At 46.1% G+C, this 25,512-nt stretch overlaps 2 protein-coding genes across 5 annotated transcripts in view; both read right to left on the bottom strand.

The window, feature by feature from the left end:
* LOC139343094 (retinoic acid-induced protein 1) overlaps positions 1-5,941 on the bottom strand; it is a 53,944-nt gene extending 48,003 nt beyond the window's left edge. For all 4 annotated transcript variants that reach the window (XM_070980496.1, XM_070980499.1, XM_070980498.1 and 1 more), the window contains exon 1: positions 5,735-5,941. The gene's annotated coding sequence lies outside the window, so the exon portion shown is untranslated. The remainder of the gene's footprint in view (positions 1-5,734) is intronic.
* A 5,720-nt stretch (positions 5,942-11,661) lies between these two features.
* Positions 11,662-25,512, bottom strand: part of fam20ca (FAM20C golgi associated secretory pathway kinase a) — a 36,556-nt gene continuing 22,705 nt past the window's right edge. The window contains exons 4-10 of the mRNA XM_070981383.1: positions 18,726-18,818; positions 16,000-16,115; positions 14,977-15,157; positions 14,695-14,804; positions 14,511-14,592; positions 14,359-14,418; positions 11,662-13,554 (exon numbers count right to left, since the gene is read on the bottom strand). Of these exons, the coding sequence (XP_070837484.1) occupies positions 13,296-13,554; positions 14,359-14,418; positions 14,511-14,592; positions 14,695-14,804; positions 14,977-15,157; positions 16,000-16,115; positions 18,726-18,818 (901 nt within the window). The 3' untranslated portion in view covers positions 11,662-13,295. The remainder of the gene's footprint in view (positions 13,555-14,358; positions 14,419-14,510; positions 14,593-14,694; positions 14,805-14,976; positions 15,158-15,999; positions 16,116-18,725; positions 18,819-25,512) is intronic.

Raw genomic sequence — 25,512 nt, 5'->3', positions numbered from 1 at the left:
CTGTTTTTCACTTGATTTTATTCTGTTCCCCCGATCTGTTTTCCTCTCCCGCTACAGCTCCCTGATCCCTGCTTTGGCATCGATCTTTATTTGTTCCTCTCACCTCATCTTCTTCTTGTTTCCTCCATCTGCCTCTCTGCCCTTCTTCCTCTCTCCTTCCAGCATGATTTTCATATCACTTCCCCCTTTGCATAATTTGTTTCTTCTCTCTCTCTTTCATTCTCTGTCTGTCTGGCAGACAGCTAAACAGCAGCGGGACAGGCTTTACTTAGCAAGGCGCTCATTTAGCTGAATGCACTCACACACACACACACACACACACACACACACACGCACACACACACACACACATACACATACTGTATACACACTCAAGTCTGCTAAAGTGCACCCTAACTAAAATTACGGCCTTGCTTGCCGGTTATAGTGCTGAACAGCTGTGCAGGCGTATAAAACTTTGCCCCACAATTGCACACTCACCCAAAAAACTTGAATAATAATAAGCATATATAATTCTCCATATGCTTTCAAAAGAGAAAGTGCGAGTGAAGTCACTTTATTCAAGAACAAAATCACTGCCCTCCTTGCTGATGCTGAGTGAAAGCCCTGATTATGCATTTCTTCAGCGTCACTGGTGCACGTATGCACTGCATTGAAAGTCTGTGTGTGCGGTTCACAAACACATAACTGTATGTTTTTGGTCTGAATATTTAGTGGTTGCCCAACAGGTGTTGTCTGCTATTTCTGCCTTTGGCCGCAGTCACATTCGAAGTGTCTGCGAGACTTCATACAGACACACACGCTTATTAGTATGGATACGTGCAAATGCGTTCATTACTGATCTTTTGCTAGCACGATATCCTCGGCTCTAATGAGGCGCATTCGATCAAGCGCTCATGAGTGATGAAAGATGCCCCCTACCGCCCTTGTTCCCCTCTTTTCTGTCCATCAGGACGACCGTTGCAAAGCAGTGTTTTGTTGCGGAAATGCTGGGACGGGAGCATGGAGAGAAGGAAGAGGGGAGAAAAGAAGAGCGAGGAAGGAAGGAGAGGACAGATGATGAGGGGAGGAAGAGGATGAGAGACATGAAGGACAGTTGATGAACTGCACAGAGCTGGACAGCAGCCAGATCCTTTTAATGAGCAAAGTGCTGCACCCAACACCTCACTCCTAATTACACACGCACACACACACACACACACACACACACACACACACACACACACACACACACACACACACACACACACACACACACACTCTCTCTCTCTCTCTCTCTCTCTCTCTCTCTCTCTCTCTCTCTCTCTCTCACACACACACACACACTCTCTCTCTCTCTCTCTCTCTCTCTCTCTCTCTCTCTCTCTCACACACACACACACACACACACACACACACACACACACACTCTTGCAGGAACCTTATTTTTGCCTTTCCCTCTCTGCAGCATCCCACCATCCAGCACTAAGTACTCCCTCCAGATCAAACAAGCAGCACACAGTAACCAGCATACAGATGAGCCTTCCCCTCTTCCTCTCCACACCCCGCCTTGCTTTCTCTCTCCCCCTCTCATCCTCTCATCACAATCTCTGTCTTCTCCCTGCAGTAACCTCTTGCTCTTCCTCGCCACCATCCCCCTGCTCTGATGTCCCTCACGCTCATGGAAGGAAATACATCAGCCCTCACTAGACAAACACACTGCACTGACACTGTCCTGGATAGTCCAATAAAAACATATTACCTGCAAACTGCATTAGACCCGATGGCAGACACACACTCATGCAGACATGCATCAGCACGCGCACGTGCACATGGATGTGCAGTGAAGCTACGGTGTGTAATCAGATCTAGGTTAGCAGCTGAGGTATACTGTTCACTGGAACAGCGTGTACCCACCCGCTCACACTGTGAGCGTGTGTGTGTGTGTGTGTGTCAGGTTGTATAACGCACATGAAGACAGAGCCTTCAGTATTTACACTTGTGTGTGTAGGTGTGTGTTTGTAGTCTGTTGTCTGTGTTTGTATTAGGGTTTGGGAGTGACATCAAGTCGCGGGCCATGTGTTTACTCCTTTTGCGAGCATGTGTGTGTTCCTGTGTGTGTGTGTGTGTGTGTGTGTGTGCAGGTATCAGAAATGAAAGCAAGGCAGGAGCTTACAACCTCCAGACAAAATAAAAAAGAGTGATATGCCATCAGGAAGTGTGAAATTGCTCATAAAAACGTGGGTCACAGTGGGAGATTATCCAAATTATACCTCAACTACTTGCATTTATATGTTGGGGCAATATGTTCTCTGAATGGAGTCGTTGTGCTGGCCATAATTCGGGGCAAGTACCTTAAACTTCCAGCTTTCATTTAGAACAGCGATAAGGCCTGTACATAAAGAGTCATGCTGTGATCTGATAATAATGCACATTTTCTGCCCATTTAGACTTTAATTTAACTAAATGTCAAAGCACACACCAACAGAAGCACAGGCAAGCCTTGATTCTCACCTGTGTTATTGACCTGCAGGGTCTCTGTTCCACAGAAGCCACAGGTTTTTCAGTGGCAGTTACTTGAGATTGCTTCAGCAAAGTGCCCCAGTGAAGCGCAATGGTAAGGGCCCTAAAACGGCTCCTGCATTTTTGGTCCTGTGCCCCCTCGCAGGTTAATCCCACCCTGTGAACAACATGTGCATGTGTTCATGCTAAGCTGCTGTTGAATCGCTCAGATAATGGCTGACCTCCACGAAGCGCATAAAGATGGAATCAGTTAATACAGTTAACAAAAACCATGACGGACTTGCTACTATTTTTAAAGTAAAACAGGGATTGTCATTCAACACGAACACGAACAGCATGCTGTAAGTCAGAGGTGGATTGTCCACATTCATTAGCAGCTGACTGTGTTTATGTGTGTGTGTGCTTTTAATGACGGTGCTGTGGTCCGGTTGCTCCCTACCAACCCTGCTTGTGTTCATGGCACTTCTCCTTAATGAGGGACAAACATTCTTTCTCTCTCTCTCTGTCTCTCTGTCTCTCTTTCTCTCCGCCTAATAACCCCCCACAGTAAATAACCATGAGCCTCCGGGGCAATTAGGCGGGCACTTCAGGGCTTATAGTGTGCTGCTCATAAACACACACGCGCACACAAACAGAAAGTACGGCGAGCTAGTTAGAAATGGAGCGAGAGTGATTGAGGGATCGGATATAGACAAAGGGACAGATCAATGCAGGGACATTGATATCCCTTAAAAGAGGGAGAAACGCAGAGAGAAAGGCGACCGCTTGATGTTATGAGTTTCAAACAATGTTCTAGCCTCGTCCTCCTTATCTGCTTTTAATTTGTTCTGTTGTTTCTCAGTCTCTTATTTCGCCTGTTTTGTCAGCTTTTTCTCCTCCTCTCCTTGACCTCATATATTTGTTTTGGTCTGAGACCGAGAGACAGAAAGAGGAAGGCAGAGGAAGAGAAAGCGAGAGAGGCACAGAGGGGAGCTTTCACCTTTCATTTCACCACGGCAATGAGTTGCCAATTTCAGTATGCCCTTTGCTGACCATCATCTACACACACGCATGCACGCACACACACACAGACCGAAACCTGTTCTCCACACGCCTCCCAATCTCCATGATAATCAGCTTCCTTTCATTGTGTTGCATCATGCAGGAAACCCACTGTTAGTCTGAATGTGTGTGTGTGTCAAGGAGAAAATGTCAGAGGAAAAGGAGAGCAGACTTTAAGTGTGTCCGCGTGTGTGTGTGTGTGCGCACGCGCGTGCACCAAGCGCTTGTCTCTGTAGCAGCAATTGCGTATTCGAGGTACGTTGCCTTGCCATGCCATGCTGTGCCAAGCCAGTGGGCTGGCTCTTGTCTTATCTCTTTCTTTTGACGACAGAAATACCGCTTTTGCGCACACATATGCAGAGATACACAAACACACGCACAACAAGAACCGTAGACATCAGCTGAAAACACCAGATGTATAGGTGTATATAGGTGTCCACAGGTCACACGCACGCACGCATGCACACACGCACTGCTTGCAGTGCAGATGTTTACGTGTTGATGGCGGCCATGTCGCTGCATTGCTATGGGGGATCAGCCTCTCATCTTCCATTCATATATTCTTCCTGTCCTTCACCACTTATCACTCTCCCTCTCCCGCTCTATCATTCTCTCATTCTTACCCTTTTGCGCGCATGTCACTATCTCTCCAAGCACACACACACACACACACACACACACACACACACACACACACACACACACACACACACACATGTACACACACCACCATCCTCTATCTCACCTCTGTTTTCTCTCTCTGACACCTCTCTACACCCTCTTTGCGTTATCTCCGTCGTTACTCCCTCCTCCTTGTTGCTCTCTCTCTGTCTCTCTCTCTCTCTCTGTCACACACACACGCATGCACGCACGCACGCACGCACGCACACACACACACACACACACACACACACACACACACACACACACACACACACACACACACATATTGCCAGGTCTGTCTCCACCTCCCTCTTGCTTTTTTTACTCCCTCTCTCTGTCACACCTCTCTCTCACTCAGCCCACCTCCCACTTTCTCTCTCTCTCTCTCTCTCTCTCTCTCTCTCTCTCTCTCTCTCTCTCTCTCATTCTCTCTCCCTCGCTGTCCTCGGGGTGAGCGAGGCTGTTGGGAGCATCAGTTTCAGTCAGCAGTGACACTGCAGTCTCAGTGCATCTTTTAATGGCACGCGGTAGTAAAGCTGCCTCTGAAGTGACGCACAAACACTCTCTCTCTCTCTCTCTCTCTCTCTCTCTCTCTCTCTCTCTCTCTCTCTCTCTCTCATCCACACACACACACACACACACACACACACACACACACACACACACACACACACACACACACACAGCAAGTACCCCTGGTCAGTACGTAACAGGCAAAGCCATACTAAAACAAAATATAGCAATATAGAGGACGTTCAGTGACCTGATACTAATCACACATTTTTGACAGTGCACCACCTTCTACTCCTCATAAAGCATACAAAATACAGTAATACATAAAGAATAATGCATCCATATACCATAAGTGAACACCTATCAGAACAACCAGAATCTATCCTCATCACTACTTTCATAAGATTAGGGGTTGTGTGTGCGTGCGTATGTATTTCAGATTCCTCCTTATGCAATAGGCAGAGTAAACAGCGTGCTATGACACATCATTGCTCTGACATAGCGTCCCGTTATAGCACTACGTAACACATCCTAAGGCTCAGGATTCTGAACGCAGCAAGGGAGGAAAAAAACAAACAAGCCACAGATGAACAGAGAGGCTGCAGCTCATGTTTCCCCGCATGCTCCTCCAATGTGTTTTTGCAGGCAGATACAGTATTTGTGCTCATTTTGTGCGCCTGTTGTTTGGACAGATGCTGGTCGGAAAACAGGGTTGAGGCAGGTGTCTGGTGTTGGGAATGTGTGTGTTTGTGTTTGTGTGTGGAGGAGGCGAATGCTCTCCCCCTACGAAAAGCACCTAGCGAATGAAAATAGAACGCAGTCCCATGAGGGACACTGCTGTCCTCTATTCGGCATGCACACACACACACACACACACACACACACACACACACACACACACACACACACACACACACCCTCTGCCATTCCCCCTCACTCTCACTTCCATCTGCACAGCTGTCCATCTCCTATCCTTCTACAGAGGAGAGACAAATGACAGGGAGAAGCATGGTACCTGTGTCAGGGGTCAGCCGTTCTCTCCTCCTTCTGTTGTCCCTCCAGTCCCCCTCTTGATCAGCTATTCTGAGCCGAGGCGAGCTGAGCTGAGCCGAGGCGAGCCGAGCGTACAGCGGCGAGGCTCAATCCTTTTACCCTGCGATGCTGAAAATGGCACCAGTATTCCCTGATAGCGGCAGCCTGCCTGTCTGCCTGCGTGCCTCTCCCTCCCTCTCCCTCCCTCTCTCTCTCTCTCTCTCTCTCTCTCTCTCTCTCTCTCTCCTGCTCTCTAGCTCACCTCCCTCCTCTGCTTGTCTGCTGCCATGTTGAGTGCACGCAGGGCGAGGGGCGGGCTGAAGGGGGGGGGTGATGGGGGGTGATGGTGTTGGTGGAGGACAGAGGAGGAGGAGGAGGAGGAAAGAGTGAGGGGGACTCAGGGGGATAAGAAAGCAATTAGAAGACAGCCCCTCTTCCTTCCAGTCGGGAATGTATAATGGAATTAGCTTGGGGTGGGGGTGGGGGTAGGTGAGGAGGGTGGTGTTGGAGGGGTGCTTCGTCCTGCAGCCTCTGCTGGGGAGTCTAGCAGCCTGTCCGACAGCCGCCACACACGTGTGTGTGTGTGTGTGTGTGTGTGTGTGTGTGTGTGTGTGTGTGTGTGTGCGTGTGTGTGTGTGTGCAGGGGAGAGTGAGAGCAGATGGGGGTGGTGGTGTGGAGTGATTGCCATTGCACTGAGCGTGCGTGTGTGCATGCACGTGTGTCTCTGTGTGTGTGTCAGGGTGAGAGAGAGAGAGAGAGAGAGAGAGAGAGATTGTTGATGTACTGATGGGAGGGAGGAGAGGAGTGGTTGAGCTGTGGGACCACCTGCTCTCTCTCTCTCTCTCTCTCTCTCTCTCTCTCTCTCTCTCTCTCTCTCTCTCTCTCCACCCCCCCACCCCCCACCCCCCCACCCTCGTGCACTCAGAAGCACCCGGCAGGAGAGAGAAAGGGCGAGCGGCAGCTTCAAAGCCCTACTCTGTCTCAGGTTTGCTCTCCCTCCTCCTCCCCCTCCTCCTCCTCCCCTCCCACCCTCACTTTCTCTCTCCCCCTGTCTCTCTCTGAGTGGGTGGCGAGGAAGCTGTATGTGTGTCTGGAAACACAACACAACTGTGTGTGTGCGTGTGGGTGTGTGTGTGTGGGGGGGTCATACTGTGTGTGTGTTTACTCATGTATGAAAAAAGATGACCAAAATCCCAGTGTGAAAGACAGCGATAGGACGAGATGTGGGGGGGCCGCGGTGTGTTTCTGTGTTTATGAGAAAATTAGATAACAAAAGAAAGACAGAGTGTGTTTGTCCCTATGTGAAGAAGTGTGTGTGTGTGTGTGTGTGTGTGTGTGTGTGTGTGTGTGTGAGAGAGAGAGAGAGAGAGAGAGAGAGAGAGAGAGGGAGAGAGAGTGGTCCTTTGATGGAGAGGGACTGAGCCAGCCACTGCGTGGGGGAGATATGTGTATGCGTGTGTCTCTGATTGTGCCATGAATGAAAATAAGGAGGAAGGGAGGAGGAGGAGGGAGTGGGACTGTGACTCTCCTCTCATTCAGCCATCTCCTCCTCTCTGTCCTCTCCTCCTCTTGAGTGACAGATGAGAAGCTGCTAGCAGCTTGCTCAGGCGCGCGTCAATAATTAGCATCCTCTCCTCTCCTCTCCTCTCCTCTCCTCTCCTCTCCTCTCCTCTCCTCTCCTCGCCTTGTTTTCTTTTTCTCTGTCGCGCGCAAAAGGAGCGCTTGTCGCAACGCACCGAGCCGCACGAGCGAAGCCTACCTCGGTCATTCTGAATTTCCTCCTGTGCAGCCAAGGGCATTTCATCGGGTTTACAAGCGGCCCCCTTCCCTTCCTCCCCGCCATATATGCAATGGCCCGTGATCGCTCCTGGGCTGACATGCAGACGCACACACAAACACACACACGCGCGCACGCCAGGATGGACAGATGCGTCGATGAACGCTCCACACAACCTCGGCCGCTTTTTCTCACTTTCATAAACAAATTCATGCACTGGCTGGCAGTCAGTCAGCTACACGCGCGCGCGCACACACACACACACACGCGCAGTGGTTCAAGGGCAATTGATTTGGAGTTTAATTTCTCTCCCGGTGCTCTTGACGCAAAAGGATGCGCCTCCGTCTGACCTTGACGACAGACAGGGGGAGTTTGTCTCTGTCGCCACTCTGAAGCCACTCGGGACACGCGCATACACACACACGCACACACATAGGCCTACAGCATCTTCACCTGGAAACGTCAAAACTGTCCACGTACTATTATAAATGAACGCTTTCCATCTGCTTTCTAATTATAGCCAGCATAAGGCTATTCCTAATTTTAGCTGCAGCCGCGAAATAGTCGCCTTTTAATAATTCATGAGTTCAGACACAGAGCCTGCTCCTGCTTATTTCCTGAGTGTTGCTCAGCCGGCTGAAAAACAAAGCGGACAGGCCTGGCGTCTCAGCGAGGGACAGTGCGTAGACGAAGCTGGTGAAGTTCTCAGTAACGGTGATTTGGAAATGATCAGCCTCATTCGAAGTGTTGAGGAGAGGATGCGGATGAAGATGCGTCTGACTGAGTCCTTGTTCGCTGTTAGGTTTGAAGCAGCCGGCCTGAACACGATGTGTTGATGAGTGTTTGGCAGTTTGGAGATCAGTACCACCAGATGCATGGAGCCAAGCCATGAATACGTGATCGCGCCCATGTGCCTGAATCGTTTCGGTGAGCTATCCTCCCCGGGATGCATTTGTTTTGATCAATGCGGATCTGAGTGAAGCGTGATTTTGCCTACAGCGCTGACATCAATCGAGACGGACAGGGGTTAAAAACGACTGGCTCTGAAGAAGCGTTTGAAAGCTCCTCTCATCTCGGCTCGCCATACGCTGCGACGCACGCACGCACGCACACACACACACACACACACACACACACACACACACACACACACACACACACACACACACACACACACACACACGCACCGTAGGCCTGCTTGTGTGTGCAGTTCGCAGCGGTGTGCATGTAGTGTTTTCCGCTCAGATTTATCAGCAGGAGAGTTGTTTTCTGTGCCAAAGAAGACAAACTGGTATGCTGACGCCCTCTCAAGCAATAAAAGCTGTTCACTTCATTTGATTGTTCATTTCTTTCATTTTGTCGCCATGTGTTGTCAGTGCATTATTTGTGTTCCCACGACTGAAGTGGTCCGTTTTCTCAAACGTTTTAGAAAAGGTTAGTTTAACTGGAGCTGTTTGCTTTCGTACAGCTGTGGATGCCAGATCAGGCAGAATCCAAGTTCGCCAATGGGGGAGTCGGGAAGGTGTAAGGGTCAGGGTCGTCCAGGACTCAGTCACACACACCTTGGATCAATGGGAGGCAGGGCAGGAAGGGGGTTGCTTCTGTTGCCATAGAGACGGGAGGACAGTGGTGTTGGATACTGTTACTAGGCAGGAGAGGCTGCCTCTGAATGAGGGGAGTGGATGTGGGCTGGTCCGCTGTGGAGGGTAAACAACATCAGGGCTGAGGATGTATTCCTGCTTGGATTATTTTCTCAGGTCAGGTGGACCAGAATAATTCTTACTGGGTTAGAAAAGACTGTTTGAAGAATGTTCAGAAGTCTGGAAAAAATATCAATACACAGCCAGATATATTGGAACACAATTACACAATTAAGTTTGGTCATAGTCACTTTTCCCAAATCTATCATAACAACTACCTAGTGTTGCACAATTCTAGTGCGCTACCTAGTGGCCATTGCGTCGAAGTGCAACAACACGGTACACGGTGACATTAAACGTCCCATTTTTTTCCTCCCAAATTACATTTCTGTTCCCTCGGTGTCTGCTTTTCTTTACCCCTTTCACATGTTAATGAGCGCCGTCGTGTTGACTGTGTGTGATATTACACAGCATAATATTAAAGTCTGGTGTCCGCAGCCTCTGTGTCCCCCAGTCTGAGCGAAGATTACGATCAAAACACTCAAGACATCGCTTGAAAAATCAGCTCATCACACCGAGAGAGTACGATTCACTGGTTATCACTTTAATCCAGGGCAGCAAATAGCGTCATCTCGGTGACAGAGATGAAAAGCCCCCAAACATCACCGCGAGCCTCGAGTGCCACCTAGTGAATGTTGCCGGTAACTGCTTCTTGTTCCACACAGAGCTGCGCTGCACTCGCGCCCTCTCCTGGGAAATCATCGGCGACTGAGCGCACCAAATAGATTGGGAAATAAATTCAAATTCAGCATTATAAAAGCAGTCTCAGTCGCCAGGTTGCTCTAACAGTCTTCACCTCCTCCATTACTGGGTGTAGCGCTGCCCCTCTGCCGGCTGCTGATGAACAGCAGGGCGCTGTCCGTGGTGCTGTCCCTGACACTGCTGCCGCCGCTCCGCTGTCTTCCTTCAGGACCGCGGACAGCGCCGCGTCTTTCCGTTTTACTGTCTGGCCGGTTTCTTAACTAGTGTGAAAACAAACGGTCAGCAAAACGTTTACAGGACTACAAATAGAGACAGATCTAATGTCATTATGGATTCTTTCATAAGTTTTACAGTTCAAATAATTTATGTGTATTGCACTAAAGGGTAGTTTTTACTCAGATTGTAATTATGTTTAACCTTAAGACTTGACTTATAAGTGAGTTATATAAAAATTCACCCCCACAGCTGCCATGAACAGTTAGCTGTAGAGCTCAAAACGTTTCTTATACCAGGTTATAAACATGTTTATTTCTGCTGTAAAGTTGCAGATTTTAATTTGGGCCTCTCAGGCGATGGAGTCAGCCTCATGTGGACATCCGAGGAACTGCAGGTTTTAGCGCTACGTTGGCTTTATTTTTCACAGCTGGAGGTTGCCGCTTTCTCTTTTTTTTAATGCGTTTTGGCTTTTTTTTTTTGGTTGTTGTTGTTGTTGTTGTTAGTCCTCCATTCAGCTCTGGCAAACCAATCATTGCTGGTTGATGTAAAACGCATGGTTACTAGAGCGTCACCACAGATGCAGATTTAAAAACTCTGGTATACTGCAAAACTCACTGAGATTAACCTGACGGTGACAGGTTTAATCAGCTTTGTCTGAACTCATTTGGTTGGGCCTTGAATGTAACAGACGTTCATTTATGTGCACTCCAGCTTTAACTGAGACCAGAATCGTCAGGAGGGAAGCAGGAAAGGGGACTTTCTCAGTTTATTTTCCACATTTTCGTCACCATGAACACATATTTTACATCAACTCCTTCAGCAGGAGTCCACTCTCTTTCGCGATGTAAAATCCAAGGCAGCTGGAATTACACTCTCTGAGAAATAAGCCAGAGTTTGTGAGGTGCCTCAGTTTACACACAGCTGAGATGAGCTGGTTGGAGTCAGAAATCCCTCTCAAGCAGTCAAATGAATATCTGACTAGAACAGTCATTAGTCACGGCCCTGGGGGTTAAAGGATGCCAAACATGAATATCTTGTGAGGAATAAATACATATTTGGTGATGAAAAAATATTTGTGCAGTGATTAATAAATGATGAAAAACAGGCTCAATAACATGCAAAATGAAATGTGTGTAAGAGCACATGCAGATTTGACTCACCTTTAAGCAGCTTAGCCGCTGGAAGAGTTTCATCTTTGAGCCTCACTGGAGCACTTTGTGGAACATGAGAGACGTGAAACCTGACTATTGCCACAGAGTCACAATCTTCACCTGCAGGCCTGTAAAATCTGCAATGCGAAAAGTTATTTACAAGTGAAGTATCTGATAGAAGTCCGTGGTTTGACTTTCCATGATGAAGGCTGCGTTTGCTCATGTGATACTTTAACGCTGCACCTTGCCTGGAGTTCTGTTGATCCTCTCTTGCTGCTTTTCACCCCTGAAAAAAAGACACATTCACCTCCTCCCATGCATCAAATCAGATAAGAGAAAACCTCACACGTCCACAGCCGCCTACACAATGAAAGATTTGTCCTCACTTTTGTTTTTATTGCACACTTTAATCATTTAGTAAACAGATCTTCACAGTAACAATGCAATAGCAGAAAACAGAAGCAAATCACTGTGCGGTGAAGCTTGTTAGGTCTCAAAGTATTTATAGGTATTTACACGAGAATATGAAAATCAAAGAGCAGAGCCCGAGGTTATCCCCACAGTGGGATGAGGCATTTTTAGCCCCTTTATCGCCACAAAGCACTTCTCAGACTTGAGTCCAGCCGCTCAGGCGTGACACTGCTTGTAGCTCTATGAATCCTGTCCGTGCTGCCAACCCCAAAACATTCAAGTACTGTATTTCTGTCATTGCACAGGTGCCGGGTCAGCCAGTGCACAGGACTCCGAGGAGGAAACTGAAAATCCCAATGGCACCACTTCAACAACATAATGTCCAAAATCAAATAGCTTTGTTGTTTTTATATCATCTGAACATAAAATAGTACTCAAAGGAATGTCAATTTAAATAGTATCCAAATGCTAAGGTACCTAAGGTAAATATTTCCCAACATATAAAGCAACACGAAGCAAAACCTAGAATTTACTAAACCAACTCTCATCCTTTGTGACGCACCAATAAATAGTCATTTGGACATGAAATCTCATAAGAATGAATCAACATACAAACTGTAACACGTTGCATTGCATAAATTGCAAAATTATATTATAGCAGATGCTCTAAATGTTCCAGGTCTGCATGTAAGAATAGTAGTGCATGAACGAACCGACTTAACATTTAATGAACACTAACCAGCAGACTGGTCTTTGCATTTAGAGTATTTTTGGTTTGGAGAATACTATTTTAGTGTTGCGCTGTTGCACCGCAAGCTAGACTTGCAGGGGAGACGGGAAAGGGGGAAAAGAGACAGAATAAGGCAAAGTGAAGGAACTGTTTGAAGTACAGCTTCAAATATAGTTGTGCTCAGATCGATGCTGTTCAGAAGTATGTAATAACATTTCAGTCGGTCTGTTCCAAGTCTGTGCCGAGACAAAAAGCTTATAAAGATAGATGAAGAGAACACGCTGTTTGCACTCTTATTCTCCTGGCTGTGGGTTGTTTGTGGCCTGACTTCATTTTCTCTGCTGATGTGGCTGATTGCAGAGGGTGAAAACTGAAGAAATGAACAAATGTCTTGAAACGTCCGCACACTTTCTCCACCTTTCATACACTGTGATAACCGATAAAGCTTATTGTCTGACCAAATGCAGCCCAGTCAGTGTAACTTCTCATTTGGTTATGTACTCATATAATAAAACACATAAAACAAACCCTCCATATTCAAAATAAACAGGACAAGATCAGAACACAGCAGTGGCTCCTTTATGTCTTATACAACATCGGATAGAACCAAAATACATCTTTATGTGGCGAATACAAAGCCTCTGTGTGAGTCTTTCATGGTGTCTGTGGTCACTTTCTTCTTTATAAACACACTTAAAAGCAGGTTCCATAGAGGCAATGATGGCAAGTCTTGGAATTCACTGAATTCAGCTTGATATCAGAGGTGGGACTTTGGTGGAGTCCCATTGGTCGAACAGCCACAGACGTGGTCCATTTTCAATGGCGGTTTCTCCGTCACCTGCGAGTCTCGCCCTCACTACCTGTGGCCTGGGCTCCTGTGGGTTGTCGTGTCCCCAACTAGATCCTCCTCCACCACGTTGACATAGCCTTCTTTCTCTATGCAGCCTGCTAGGACCTGCAGCACCAGCCGGAGCCTGCGGTCCAAGGCCTGGAGGTGGCGCTGGATGAGGACGGGGGACAGCCGGTCACGGAGCAGAGACTCCTCCATCAGGGAGCTCAGCTGGTAGTCCTCTTTGGCCAGCAGCTGCAGACGCAGGTAGGTGGATTTCTTCACCCTGGAAACAAAGATTGATTGATGAATAGGTTATTTTTTGTTTGCCTGATGGCGTTAGACATCGTAGAATAATAAAAATATTGCAATATGAACAATAGCTAAAAACATACTACATTGTGGTTTAAAGCACAGATAACAGTTAAACAACCTGCGTGGATGATGCGGCACAGTATGAGTGCGGTCATGTTACGAAGCAGCGTCAGTGTTGACACTGTTGGCTTTCAATAAGTCATTTCTTCACATTACTTCAATGAATAATGACAGAGTTTTGTGAGTGGGATTGTGCAACCCAACTCAACCCAAGTAGATTTGGAGCTGATGAAACCAGACGGAGGAGGAGGATCTAAACCATGCATAATCTTATGAACTAGGCAGACATTTTTGTATGTGATGAGGTTTTCCCAGCTATGCAGATTAGACTTCCTCAGAACACTGGCTTCTTGTCTAAAGTTTTAAGTGCTTGTTTGTATAATGATTCCAGTGGTTTTAACGCGGCAGAGTGTGTGTTAGACCAACTTTTCAGACAATAAGTGGGAGAGAACCATTGAGTCGATGTTTATCTGAGCTGCCTCACTTTATAGGAAGGCTCACCAAATGACCCAATAGTTGACAGAAGTCTTTTGGGTCGTGAGCACATTTCATGTCATATTTCTTATGTACATGAGGCCTGATGGTGATGATGGAGGCAGAACGCCATGGATTTCCACGGTGCATTACAATTTCAATGCTCTGGTCTAAAGTGTTGGGAGGGCTGACTGAAGGACCGGTTGATGCCTGTCACTTCACAGACAAGCAGAAGTCTGACCTGCAGCACTGGCTGAGAGGCACCAGGATGGACAGCTCATCGTGGGTGTGTTTTCCAAACCTATGAGGGTCAGGACAAGGATAAAAACATGAAGCAGGAGTTATCACAAACACACTCAAAGTTGGACTTTGCACTTTAAAAGCAGCCTTCACCCTCTTCCGTTGTCTAAGTGAATAATGAAGGTGTCGTTTCCAAACTTCTCGAACGTTTCATAATGATGGCGATCCATGTTACCTGTGAGAGGACACAGCACAGTGGTGAGAACATGTGATTCAGAGGGCGTCAATGTGTAATATATTCATTTAAGATGTAGTTCCCGGCTTCATTTCCTCTTACCCATTAAGAAGTCAAAGATGGTCATATCCATGATGTCCAGCAGTCGAGTGCCGCGGTCATACGGAGGAGTCTGCTTCACCTCGTCACAGTAATCTGGGTCCACCTCCCACCTGACAACACACACACACACACACACACACACACACACACACACACACACACACACAGAAATATACATATATATCAATATCATGTTTATATTTAGACACAGATACTGTAGCTAATTGACCCTAACTCAGACGTCATGAGGTGGGCTGACAGATTCATGAATTTGTGCCTTACTCTGCCTTCTTGCGTTTGTGGTAGGAGCGTCTCCAGGGGTTTCTCCAGGTCTTGCGTTTGGCCAGGTTCAGGTCCGGCAGGAAGGCTGCGAGTGAGCCTTCGATCTGGTCCGGTTTACCACACAGAGCGTGCTCTGTGGAGCAGTAGTACGAGCACTCGCCGTAGAAGCAGACGTTATTGGCTGAGGAGAGAGAAGAAGCGGTTTCAAAGAGGAAGCAAATGTGAAGACACTGAGGAGAAAATGACAGCAGAGCCAGACAGGGAAAAATCAGGGTGGTGGAGGGTTTCTCATCTCAGCTGCAGGGTTAAACACAGGACACAGAGGCAGGGAGGATGGTACATTTTAATCAAAGTACTGAGCATCATTTAATATGTCTTCCTACTGAGAGGAAATGAGCACAGATCAAACTGGCTGCACAAAATGCATTTTATATTTCTGCAACCAGATTTCTTCATTCATGTATGTTTCTTCTCATCGTTAAACCTGCTCCTGCACCCTGACAACTACTCATGTGTGACAAATGACCTGCTTTGCATCACTGTAACATATTATATCTATTAACTGAGGTGCCAAATTATTACCATAATCTAACAACATAAAATACAAGGAAATGGCTGGTTAATTACATTTTTTCATTTGATTTACTTGGATTCTTTTCCATTTTTTTTTCTTTCAGTTATATTAATTTTAGTGGACATAAAAATCCTTGTAAAACCATTTTAGGATTTGAGAATAAGCTGACTTGCGCTGCCACCCTGTGGTGACTTTTGGCTATAGCTCCATTTCTCACCATACATGCAACAGTACATTCTTGCCATTTGTCTTGTCTTAAAGAACAGAGCAGGACATACAAACTCAGACTACCTTAACTACAGGTCAATAACTCACTGTGTGCATAACCCAGTTTACTTCAAGCTGCAGCCAGTGAGATAAAGCTGCTCTGTCCACACAGCATCACAGCGTGAGCCATGCAGCTACTGTACGTCACTGTGCCAAGCTGCAGAGGCTGACAGAGTGTCTACCTGGAGAGATGAAAAAGGTCCTCCACAGCTTCTTATCACGAGTCACGTCTCTGATCTCCCTTGTCATATTGACAAGTCTTCCTGCCACCGGGGGCACTCTCCGGAAGTCAAGGATCCTAAAGAACGAGAGATGTAGACACATTAAAGAACCACTTTGTATTCAGGCACACACACTCACCATTAACTTGCTGCTTTTGAGCATGCATATTATTAGCATATCGACTCTTTATTAGTCATTATAAACCATTTATTAATGCCTGCATGACCATATACTACAACTTCTAGGACAACTATTTTCCCCCCAGTAACATCCTAATTACTGCTTATTGATAGAAATAATAATAATAATTATTATTATGATGATGTATAATCTAATCCTAATCCTTAATAACTCTAAGCTCCAGAATAATATGTTAATAAGTGCTTCACAATGACTAACATGCATGATAATAAGGAACTAGCTAATGGTGGATATTTGAACCTTTATATGAAGTGTGACCAAAAAGGTTGTTTTTACACTCATTTCTTTTATTGACACAGTGAACTGACGTGCACTGTTCATGTGAGGTGCTGCAGATTGGAAAGCCAGGTCTGAGTTTTACTGTATTACATAATGCGTTTCAACTTAAGTTTGGCCCGAACAAATGCAGCTCTGCAGAACCTTCAGCCTCCGGCTCCTTCCCCCACGGTGCCCTCAGGTGGTGCAGTTTTCCAGAGCGTCTCCAGTCAACCGGGAGAGCTCTGAACACTGAGCACCGGCCTGGTCTTTGTGAGCTGCTCTTTATGTCTGCACCTTCCCTGCCTGTGCTGTCTGCCTATTAATGCACAATACCTGCACGTCGACACCTCAACAGGATATACAACGAAACTTTTGCTCGCCGTTATGTCCCTCACTCTCTAAATAAAGACAGCCTGGAGAAGAAGTGGGACACCAGGATGCTTTTTCTCAACAGAAGAATAAATAAAGTTTAATGGTTTCTTATCCAAACTGTCAGCACAAGACTTGATCTGTGTCATTTCATCACACGAGAAGTTCAATAGTTCATCATCTTTCAGGGCTCTCTGTCTGTTTTTGTGATTGGCATCAAAAGCAACATTCAGTGACATCCACCATCCGCCTCCGAACAAAAAAAAAAAACAATGTGTGTGTGTCTGTGTGTGTGTTTGCTGACCTCCCACCTGCGCCGCCAACACACACTGAAATTCTTAAATTCCAACCCCCTGTCTATATTTAGGCCATAAAGCTTATTTTAATTCTCCTCCTCCTGGTCTCGACTCCCGTCTCTCGCTTTCTGTCTCCATCTGTCTCTCATTCTTTTCTTATGCTCTTGTGTCAGAACACTGCACCGATTCAGCCATGTTTAGCCTGCCTCACTGTATGTTTGCTGCCCAAATGACCCTGACCGGTTTGAGGCTAAAACTAAGCCTCCTGGGAGCACACACACACACACACACACACACGCACACACACGCATGTACGCACACACACACACGCACACACACACAGACTGGCCTAGTGGAACAGAATTGGCGAAACTTTAGCCTACAGAGGACAGCATTCAGGAGCTGCAAACCGCACCGTCATGTTAGGCCCTGGTGACAAAGGAGCACCTGTGCATGTGCATGTGCATGTGCGCGCATGCGCATGTGTGTGTGTGTGTGTGTGTGTGTGTGTGTGTGTGTGTGTGTGTGTGGTGTGTGTGTGTGTGTGTGTGTGTGTGTGTGTGTGTGTGTGTGTATTTGCCTGTGCGAGCACCCTGAAGCATCTATCTGTGCGCACTCGGCCTATTACACACACACAAGGAGTTCACAACAGATGGTAGTTATAGTACAACGGCATGGAGCGGAGGATAAAGAAAACACCCCCTGAGACGTAGAAGTAATTACTGGAGAGCAGTCACGCCACCTCTTCCCTTAAATCTTCGGGATATTTTAGTCCATTTCATCACAACTGTCTAGAATTAGAAATCAAATTAAAGAAAGTTTAGCAGGGCAAAACATCCTCCTACTCCGCATTCCTGACTCGGTATAAAGTCATAAACTCGCAGTAGCTCAGACTGGTATCCAGAGGCTGCTGTGGTCGAGCAACTGGACTATAATTCAGAGGCAAACAGCTCTTTAGGGGTAACAGAGACACCCACTCCTCGCTCCCCCCTGCTTTAAACCGTGTCCCGGTGGTAATGTCGTGCCTATGATTTCCTGTTTGGCTCCATCTTCCTGCCCACACACACACACACACACACACACACACACACACATGCCACTGACCTCATCAAACAGAGAGCGAGTGTGTGTCTCTGAGCATGTGTGAAGTAACGACAGCGCCTGAAGACGTGGAGACGACCTGCACGCCATCAATTGGCCTCCACGAGAATTCAAAATGATCATATTTGACTTTATTTATTTATTTTTTTACCTGTAGCCTGTGGAATAAAAGGATCATGAGGAAATCAATAGACTCAGCAGCAAGTAAAGGAGATGATCCGAGTGTTATCTAATCCCTCATGTACTAAATCCCATTCACATTTTCACAGCTTAAGTCCATTATGGAGCACCTCCGGTTTAGAAAGGGGTTAAAGCCTCCACTGTCTGGGTGAAGGAGCACATGTGACCTGTCATTCTTCCTGGAAGTGCCTCTGAAGGGTGATTTGAAAAAGCACTGACGGCAAACGGATGAGTCACACAAAGAAATCTCAGCACAACAGGGGAGGGATGATAAAACTCACCTGTCCAAGTGAAAAGCGGCAATCTCAGCGTTGTGCCTCTCAAAGTCGGAGAAGTAGAAGAAGTCCGGAGGGGTTTCCTGCTCCCGGGTCTGCCTGGAGGACAACGGTGAAGAAAACATTACACATAATGTCAGCGGGATCATTTTTTTGTCAGTGGAATCCAGTTTTTGTTACGTAATCTTTAAGTGAAGATCAGTTAAACGTCTTGGCTGAATGGTGGGAGAATGAGAATGTGTCCTCAGCCCTCTGCTTGCACTGACCCATCAGGAAGGGGTTAACGTTATAAACTATATTGTAAATAGTAAATCAGGAGGGTAATCCGAAACAATATCTCTGTAATGACCTTCAGAGTTTCAATTTTTAAGTGTGCCATCGTTCGATTTGAGACATTTCTGGTCCTGTCTGAGCAAATCTCCTCAGCTTTCATCACATTTTCGTTTCCTGCGGGCTGAAACTCATTTCGCCGTCTGCATCCCTTTCTAGGACAGAAGCTGACGCATGAGACCAAAGCCTGTGTGGACAAGGCTGCTAAAGGGAAGCTGGATGAGATTCTTGCTCACATCCTGCAGTTCTTCCCAGCACACACACACACACACACACACACACACACACACACACACACACACACACACACACACACACACACACATCCAAGAAATGTGACTCCCTGCCAACCGAGCCATGGATCTGAGTCAGGAACTGCTAGAAGCCTCTTTGTGTCTGTCTGTCTGTCCTTCCCTGTGTCTGTCTGCTTGCTCGTCTGGCAGCAGGATATTATCTCTTCACATGTGCATGCTTGCATTCTCTTTCTCTCTCTCACACACACAGACAAACACACAGACACACACACACACACACCTGACATTAACCTGCTGTAGCTGCTCTGCTTGCACACACTCAGCTAAACCTCACATACTCATACATGCTGCCACTTACTGCATCCCCCCGCCTCCCGCTCTGCCTTCCTTTATCTCTCCTCCCCCTCCTCCACTCCATTAGTGTGGATTGGACTTCAGGGCAGAGCGGTGTCGCCCCCCCCCCCCAACTTCTCTCCCAATTTTCTTGAAAAGCGAAACCTCCAACAACAGAAAATAACCTGTCCTCCTATTCGTGGACATGTCAGGGAAGCAGCCATTTACCCATAAATCAATTGCTGCTATTGTGATCCCTTCTTTCAAAAGCAGACTGAGCAGGAGACTAATGGTGTTTTTATTTTTAGGGTGTAAGACAGGGGATAAAAGAAGGGGACAGAATAAAACGTAGCAAGGTGACCTTACTCAGTGCACCTGTGCCACACCTTGTTGTCATTCAAATATGGCATTGTCAAAGGACCTTATCATGTGTAGCTGCTAAGTTCAAATACTGCGATGTGGAGTGGAGGCTTTTTTCTGCAGGATTTTGTCCTGAACTTCACATGATAACAGCTTTGACTTTAATAAGTTTCTCTGCATGGACTGTCAGTAAGAAGGCGAAAGAGAGTTGAAAGCTGATGGTTGTTTCTCTCTCGAGAACCTCCAGAAAGAGAAAGCTGTGTTTGTCTTGAGTCAGTTGCACTTCACTTTCCACTGTGCAAAATGCATAACCATAAACCTGACTGACACTCAGGCATTACGGGCTTTGGTTGCCATGGTCACCAGGATGTAAAATGCAATTTCCTGTCGGGGAGGAAGCTGCTTAGAATTTTGAATGTAGGCAATAGCAGGTTTGTGATGTGAAAAAATAGAACACATGAGCATGTGCGCACACGCACGCACGCACAGACACACACACGCACAAACACTTTTTATGACTGTGTCCTTCATAATAAAAGGCCCCTTATCTGAAGTACAGTGTGATTAGGTGATAGCAAACGTACTGTATGTAGTTCAGCAGAATACGTGCGTGTGTGTGTGTGTGTATGTGTGTGTGTGTGTGTGTGTGTAGTGATGAAGCTGAACTGCTTCCCTATAGGGACTCAGTTTGCTGACTCTGCAGTTTTAATGCTCTTATACCTGCACACTGGAGGGTTATATTAGAGAGGCGGGGGGAGGGAGCCCACAACAACAGCTTTGGCGAGACTCTGCATACACACTTTCTCTCTCGCTCTCTCTCTCTCTCTCTCTCTCTCTCTCTCTCTCTCACACACACACACACACACACACACACACACACAAACTATCACACAGCTGCACTGATGATACATGTTGGTGACAGAGAGAGGGCAGCAGAGACAAACCCAGCGCGAGAAAATCAACACGCCAACAACTTCTATGTCACCTTTTGAGAAGAAACTGAGAGGAAATAAGCGACTCGCTTCACACATTTATGTTAACTGAAGATCTAACAGCATGAATACAGCGTGCACTCCCACTGACCTAGCACTGTAATGGCATCTTGCTGCTGATCCAACAAAGAGAATAGGATGGAGAGGGAGAGGGTGCATGGGACATCTGTCATCTATTGGTAATCCACAGCAGATTTCAGCCCCCCACTGACAGGTATCTTTGTCTCCGTCTGGCCCTGTGTGTGTGTGTGGGTGGCTATGAAGACACAGGGCGTGCTGTGCTATGAGATGTGGATGTATGCGGTGGCTTGTACATGCGCACACAAACAATTTTAAGGCTCAATCAGCCAGAATTTTGTGACAGCAGCCATAATGGATATTTTTTTTAGCACGCATGAAATGACAATGTGAAAACATGTTACAGGACTCGCTTGTGCTGATGAATCTAAAGGGACTCATCACCTCAATCTGCAGCTCACCTTGGCTGTAAGGAGCTTTATAGTGAGTTTCTGCTCATTATTTAGCTGTCCAGGCATTTTGGTTCACCCTCACTGAGCTGATAGAGTGGTTTTTGGCTGCAGCAGGCAGCTCACACAGGATTCAGATTCAACCCCTGTATGAAACCAGTGTTGATTGTTTTAAGGAAGGAGCTATTTTAAGCTTTTCTTAAACCTTACCAAGCAGCTTTTTGTGCATAAACCTGAAATGTGACATTGCATACTTATTACAAATGTGCGTCACCTCTGTCTTTTTCCTTCCCCACAAACACATGAACGTTTCCCACATGCTCTCACCTGGCCGACCACAATCAGCCACGGACCTTCAATCAACCCAATCAACCAAGTAAGTGGATGTAACTGAGAGGACAAGGCGAGCTGTCTCTTCTAATGCATCCTTGGGGATTTGCTTGTTCTGGGCCATAACAAGTAATATTTATTACATCGTCTGAACAAGATGTGAGATTGTGGTGGTCAAATATACCAGTGAAAAGGTCACATGACTACAAGAGAGAAGAGAATAAGCAGAAAACACCTGCATGCAGCTGACTGTTCCAAGAAATCTACATTATCAATATATACTCCATCTATATTAGTCCCTGCTTAGTGTTTTCTAACCTGCTTTGATTTACCAATCAGTCTGGTTACTGTGCAGCCAAATGAAATTCCCTCTCGCCAGCCTGACCCTGCTTAACACCAATTACCAAGCATCCAGCAGCTTCTCTCCTCTGCTCCCTCTCTCCTTTTTCCTTCCACTTATTCCTTTTATGTGCTCGTCCATCTATCCTCCCCGTCTCCGTCATTCCCTCTCTGTATCTTCTCCTCCACCAATCACCTTCTTGCTTTTTCCTCCTGAGCACTTTTTCATTATGGAAAAACAAAGACAACGGGTTGATGTTTACAAAACATTTCACCAAAGTATATATTAACCCCCCCCCCTTGACATCATGCACTAGTTGCACTAGCGAACGTCTTATCTACTGTGAAATAGTCCGCTGAGAGTTTGTTTTGCGTATGAGGGTTTTGGAGAAAAGCAAGTGATCATTGTGATATATTCAGGACACTCGTGGGTAAATGGCACCTTGTAGAGTACTCACAGCACCTCTCAAGGTGACAGACAGGTGGAAGGATGGAGGGCCAGATAAAAGATGGTGAGATAAAACCTCTTCAGCCTGGTGATTTGTGTCAGAGGGTGCTTGTCTGTCAGCAGCACTACATGTAGAAGTATCAGAGACAACACAGGCAAAGGCTGTCAAGGCCGTGTTTGTGCTTATATCAGCAAACGTTGTCGTATTGTGTGTATTCCTCTCTTTATTTTCCTCAACACATGATGCTCCTTCGCTTCCTCCAGCATCGGTATCAGAGAGGGATCTAAGAATCGGCCCAGGGCCCCAAGGTAGCTGTCGAGATTGAATTTCAAATCAATGTTACACAAGTTGTGTTCTAGTCTCAGCTATTTTCAACACACAGGGTGAGGCACCGCCAGGAGGAAAAGGCAAGTTATCTGCCTGTGTGGGAAGCAGCATGGGCGATAGTATCTCAAGAAAGACTTGACTGGAAGATGGATGACGGCCGAAGTCAGAACTTCAAATTCAAATTTATTAGATACTCATGAGGTGGGAGAGAGAGTGGAATTAATGCGAGGACTGAGGATGATTATCAGCGATCAGCTTTCTGCTGCTGGAGTGTTCAGTATGTGTAGAGTTGCAAATATGCATTGACTGATCAGAGTAGAGGGACCCCTGAGGAGTTTCTGTATGATCTGCATTAAAGATATGAGTTGCTTAAATAACTGCATGATGTTATATATTCAGAGCCGTTATGAAGGAAGTGCACCATACATCACACTGAGACACCTATGGCATACATGTTTGCATGTATTAAACTGTAGGGGAAGACAGATTATTAAAAAAAATCTGAGGACCACCTCCCCAAATATATGAGAAAAAAAGCATGACAATAGCATGTGAAAACAAGGAGTTTTCTGGGCAGTGGCAGGATTTCACCGCATTCAGGTCACTGTGCCCCGAGCTCAGCATCGCTGCCTGCCATTATGAATCCAAGTTTAATGTACTGAGGGTCTTATTTCCTCACCACACTTTTCAAAAACCTGATCCTGATTGGTCCGCTGCATAAATGGGAACGTTAGCAAGCTAACAGTGGAAAAACACGTTTGATGATGATGTGTCATGGTTGGCACGTTTTAATCTGATGTTTACGTTAATCCTCGAGCAATAAAAATAACTAACTTTGTAAATTACCAAAAAAAAGTCACTGCAGCCCACAAGATGGCACTCTGGGGCCAACTGGCTGAGAATGGCTGAGCTGATGGAGGACCGCACAGGAAATGGACCAAAACTTCTTTCTGCCAGTGAAACAGTTTAAATGATATTCGCTCTTCTTGAGAACAATTAGTAAGTTTCTCTTTCTCTCCCTGCTTCAGATGTTACCAGAATTACAAAACTCCTGCGCCAGCCTTGTGAATTCCTTCCTGTTTAGCTACATGTTGTCTTGCAAAGCAAACAGTTTGACATTTTATGATGCTTGAAACAGATGAGTGAGATCAAAATTAACCATATGATGTGTGTACATTATTAGTTGGTGTTTGATGGATTTAACCCCTATATCATCCATTACAAACATGGATCCTCGCCTACAGCTTGTTGGGTATTATCCCTTATGTGAACTGGACAGAACTTGTTCTTGTTGTGTTCTCGATACACCTGCACTGAACACCACATCATTTTGCTGTATTCTTTTATGAGAGTAGCGCACTGCTCGTGGTCTTTTATTCCCACCTACTGTAATATGCATTGTCATCCTTTGCAGTTGGCAATAAAAATGGGGAGTAACAGAGAAACAAACAACACAAATGAATGGAGACATTTAATCCAGTCAAACACTCGCTAATAGAAAGGTTAGCTATGAGATAAAAGGAGACACTAGGTGAAGCTCACTATAAAGATACATTCAAAGGTAAATCCTTACACTATGATACAAAGCCACTTTATAAATTCCAAAGAAAGTATCACGGTGTGTTCTGTTCTCTATCTTCCAATCATCTCATTCAGTTTATCTCACAGTGTCCTCGTTCCCCCGATTATCCCCACTTCCCTCACTCTTTCTTGGCTGTCTGACCTTCTGCCCATTATAAGACCTGCAGGCAGAAGCTGTGCGGCTTTGAGGGAAGCTGCGTGGCCGTGGGCTAGGTCACTATCTGTGACCACCACAGCTCTCTTGGCTACCTTTGCGATAGACAGAAACCCTAAGAACTACTGTAAATTGTGTGTATGAGTATGCATGTGTGTGAGAGAGACCATGCCTATCCAACTGTCTCATCAGGCCAGATGGCTGTGGGTTCTTGCCTGTGTATGTCAGGGATGAGGCTATGGCTTATGGGTCTGCAAAGCCCTGCTGCTCTCTAACTACCCTCTGTGTCTGCAGTTTAACCAGGCGCACTACACTCTGGAAATAAAACACACAAATTACTATACGACCACAGACAGGTTGGGGATCAGGGGATAAAAGCTCAACTTCAAAATAAAAATGTGAACAATAAAAGCTCTGAACAAAATGTGATTGCCAGTGATTGAAAACCCTTTAAAGCCCAGTGGGGGATTAGTGCACATACACTAAATGACACATTAAGCACATCAGCAGCACAGTACTTCATAAACAGAAAAAGAGTTTTAGCACAACAATGCCCACAGTTTCCCTCCTCTCGTTTTACTCTGGAAAGGTTCAACAAGCCTTTAGCTTGGCAGAGAGGTCATTTCCAGCAGATGACTGACAGTTCTGGTTTTCATAGTGAGATATCAAATGAACACTTCCTCACCGTGTGAAGGTTACACTGTAACCTGCTCTGGAAATGTCAAATTTCTTTTTTGTTATCCACCAAAATCAGAATCTGGGTAAATAAGCTAAACACTTGATTCAGTTTACAAGAAGAAGAGGTGTATTAGACTTATAAAATTACTGTATTGAATAATAATTTGTGTGGTTTCCCCACAAAAAAAGATGCCTCATT

The sequence above is a fragment of the Chaetodon trifascialis genome, chromosome 15 (assembly GCF_039877785.1).
Source record: "Chaetodon trifascialis isolate fChaTrf1 chromosome 15, fChaTrf1.hap1, whole genome shotgun sequence".
NCBI lineage: Eukaryota > Metazoa > Chordata > Actinopteri > Chaetodontiformes > Chaetodontidae > Chaetodon > Chaetodon trifascialis.
This window is presented reverse-complemented; position numbering and strand designations above follow the sequence as displayed.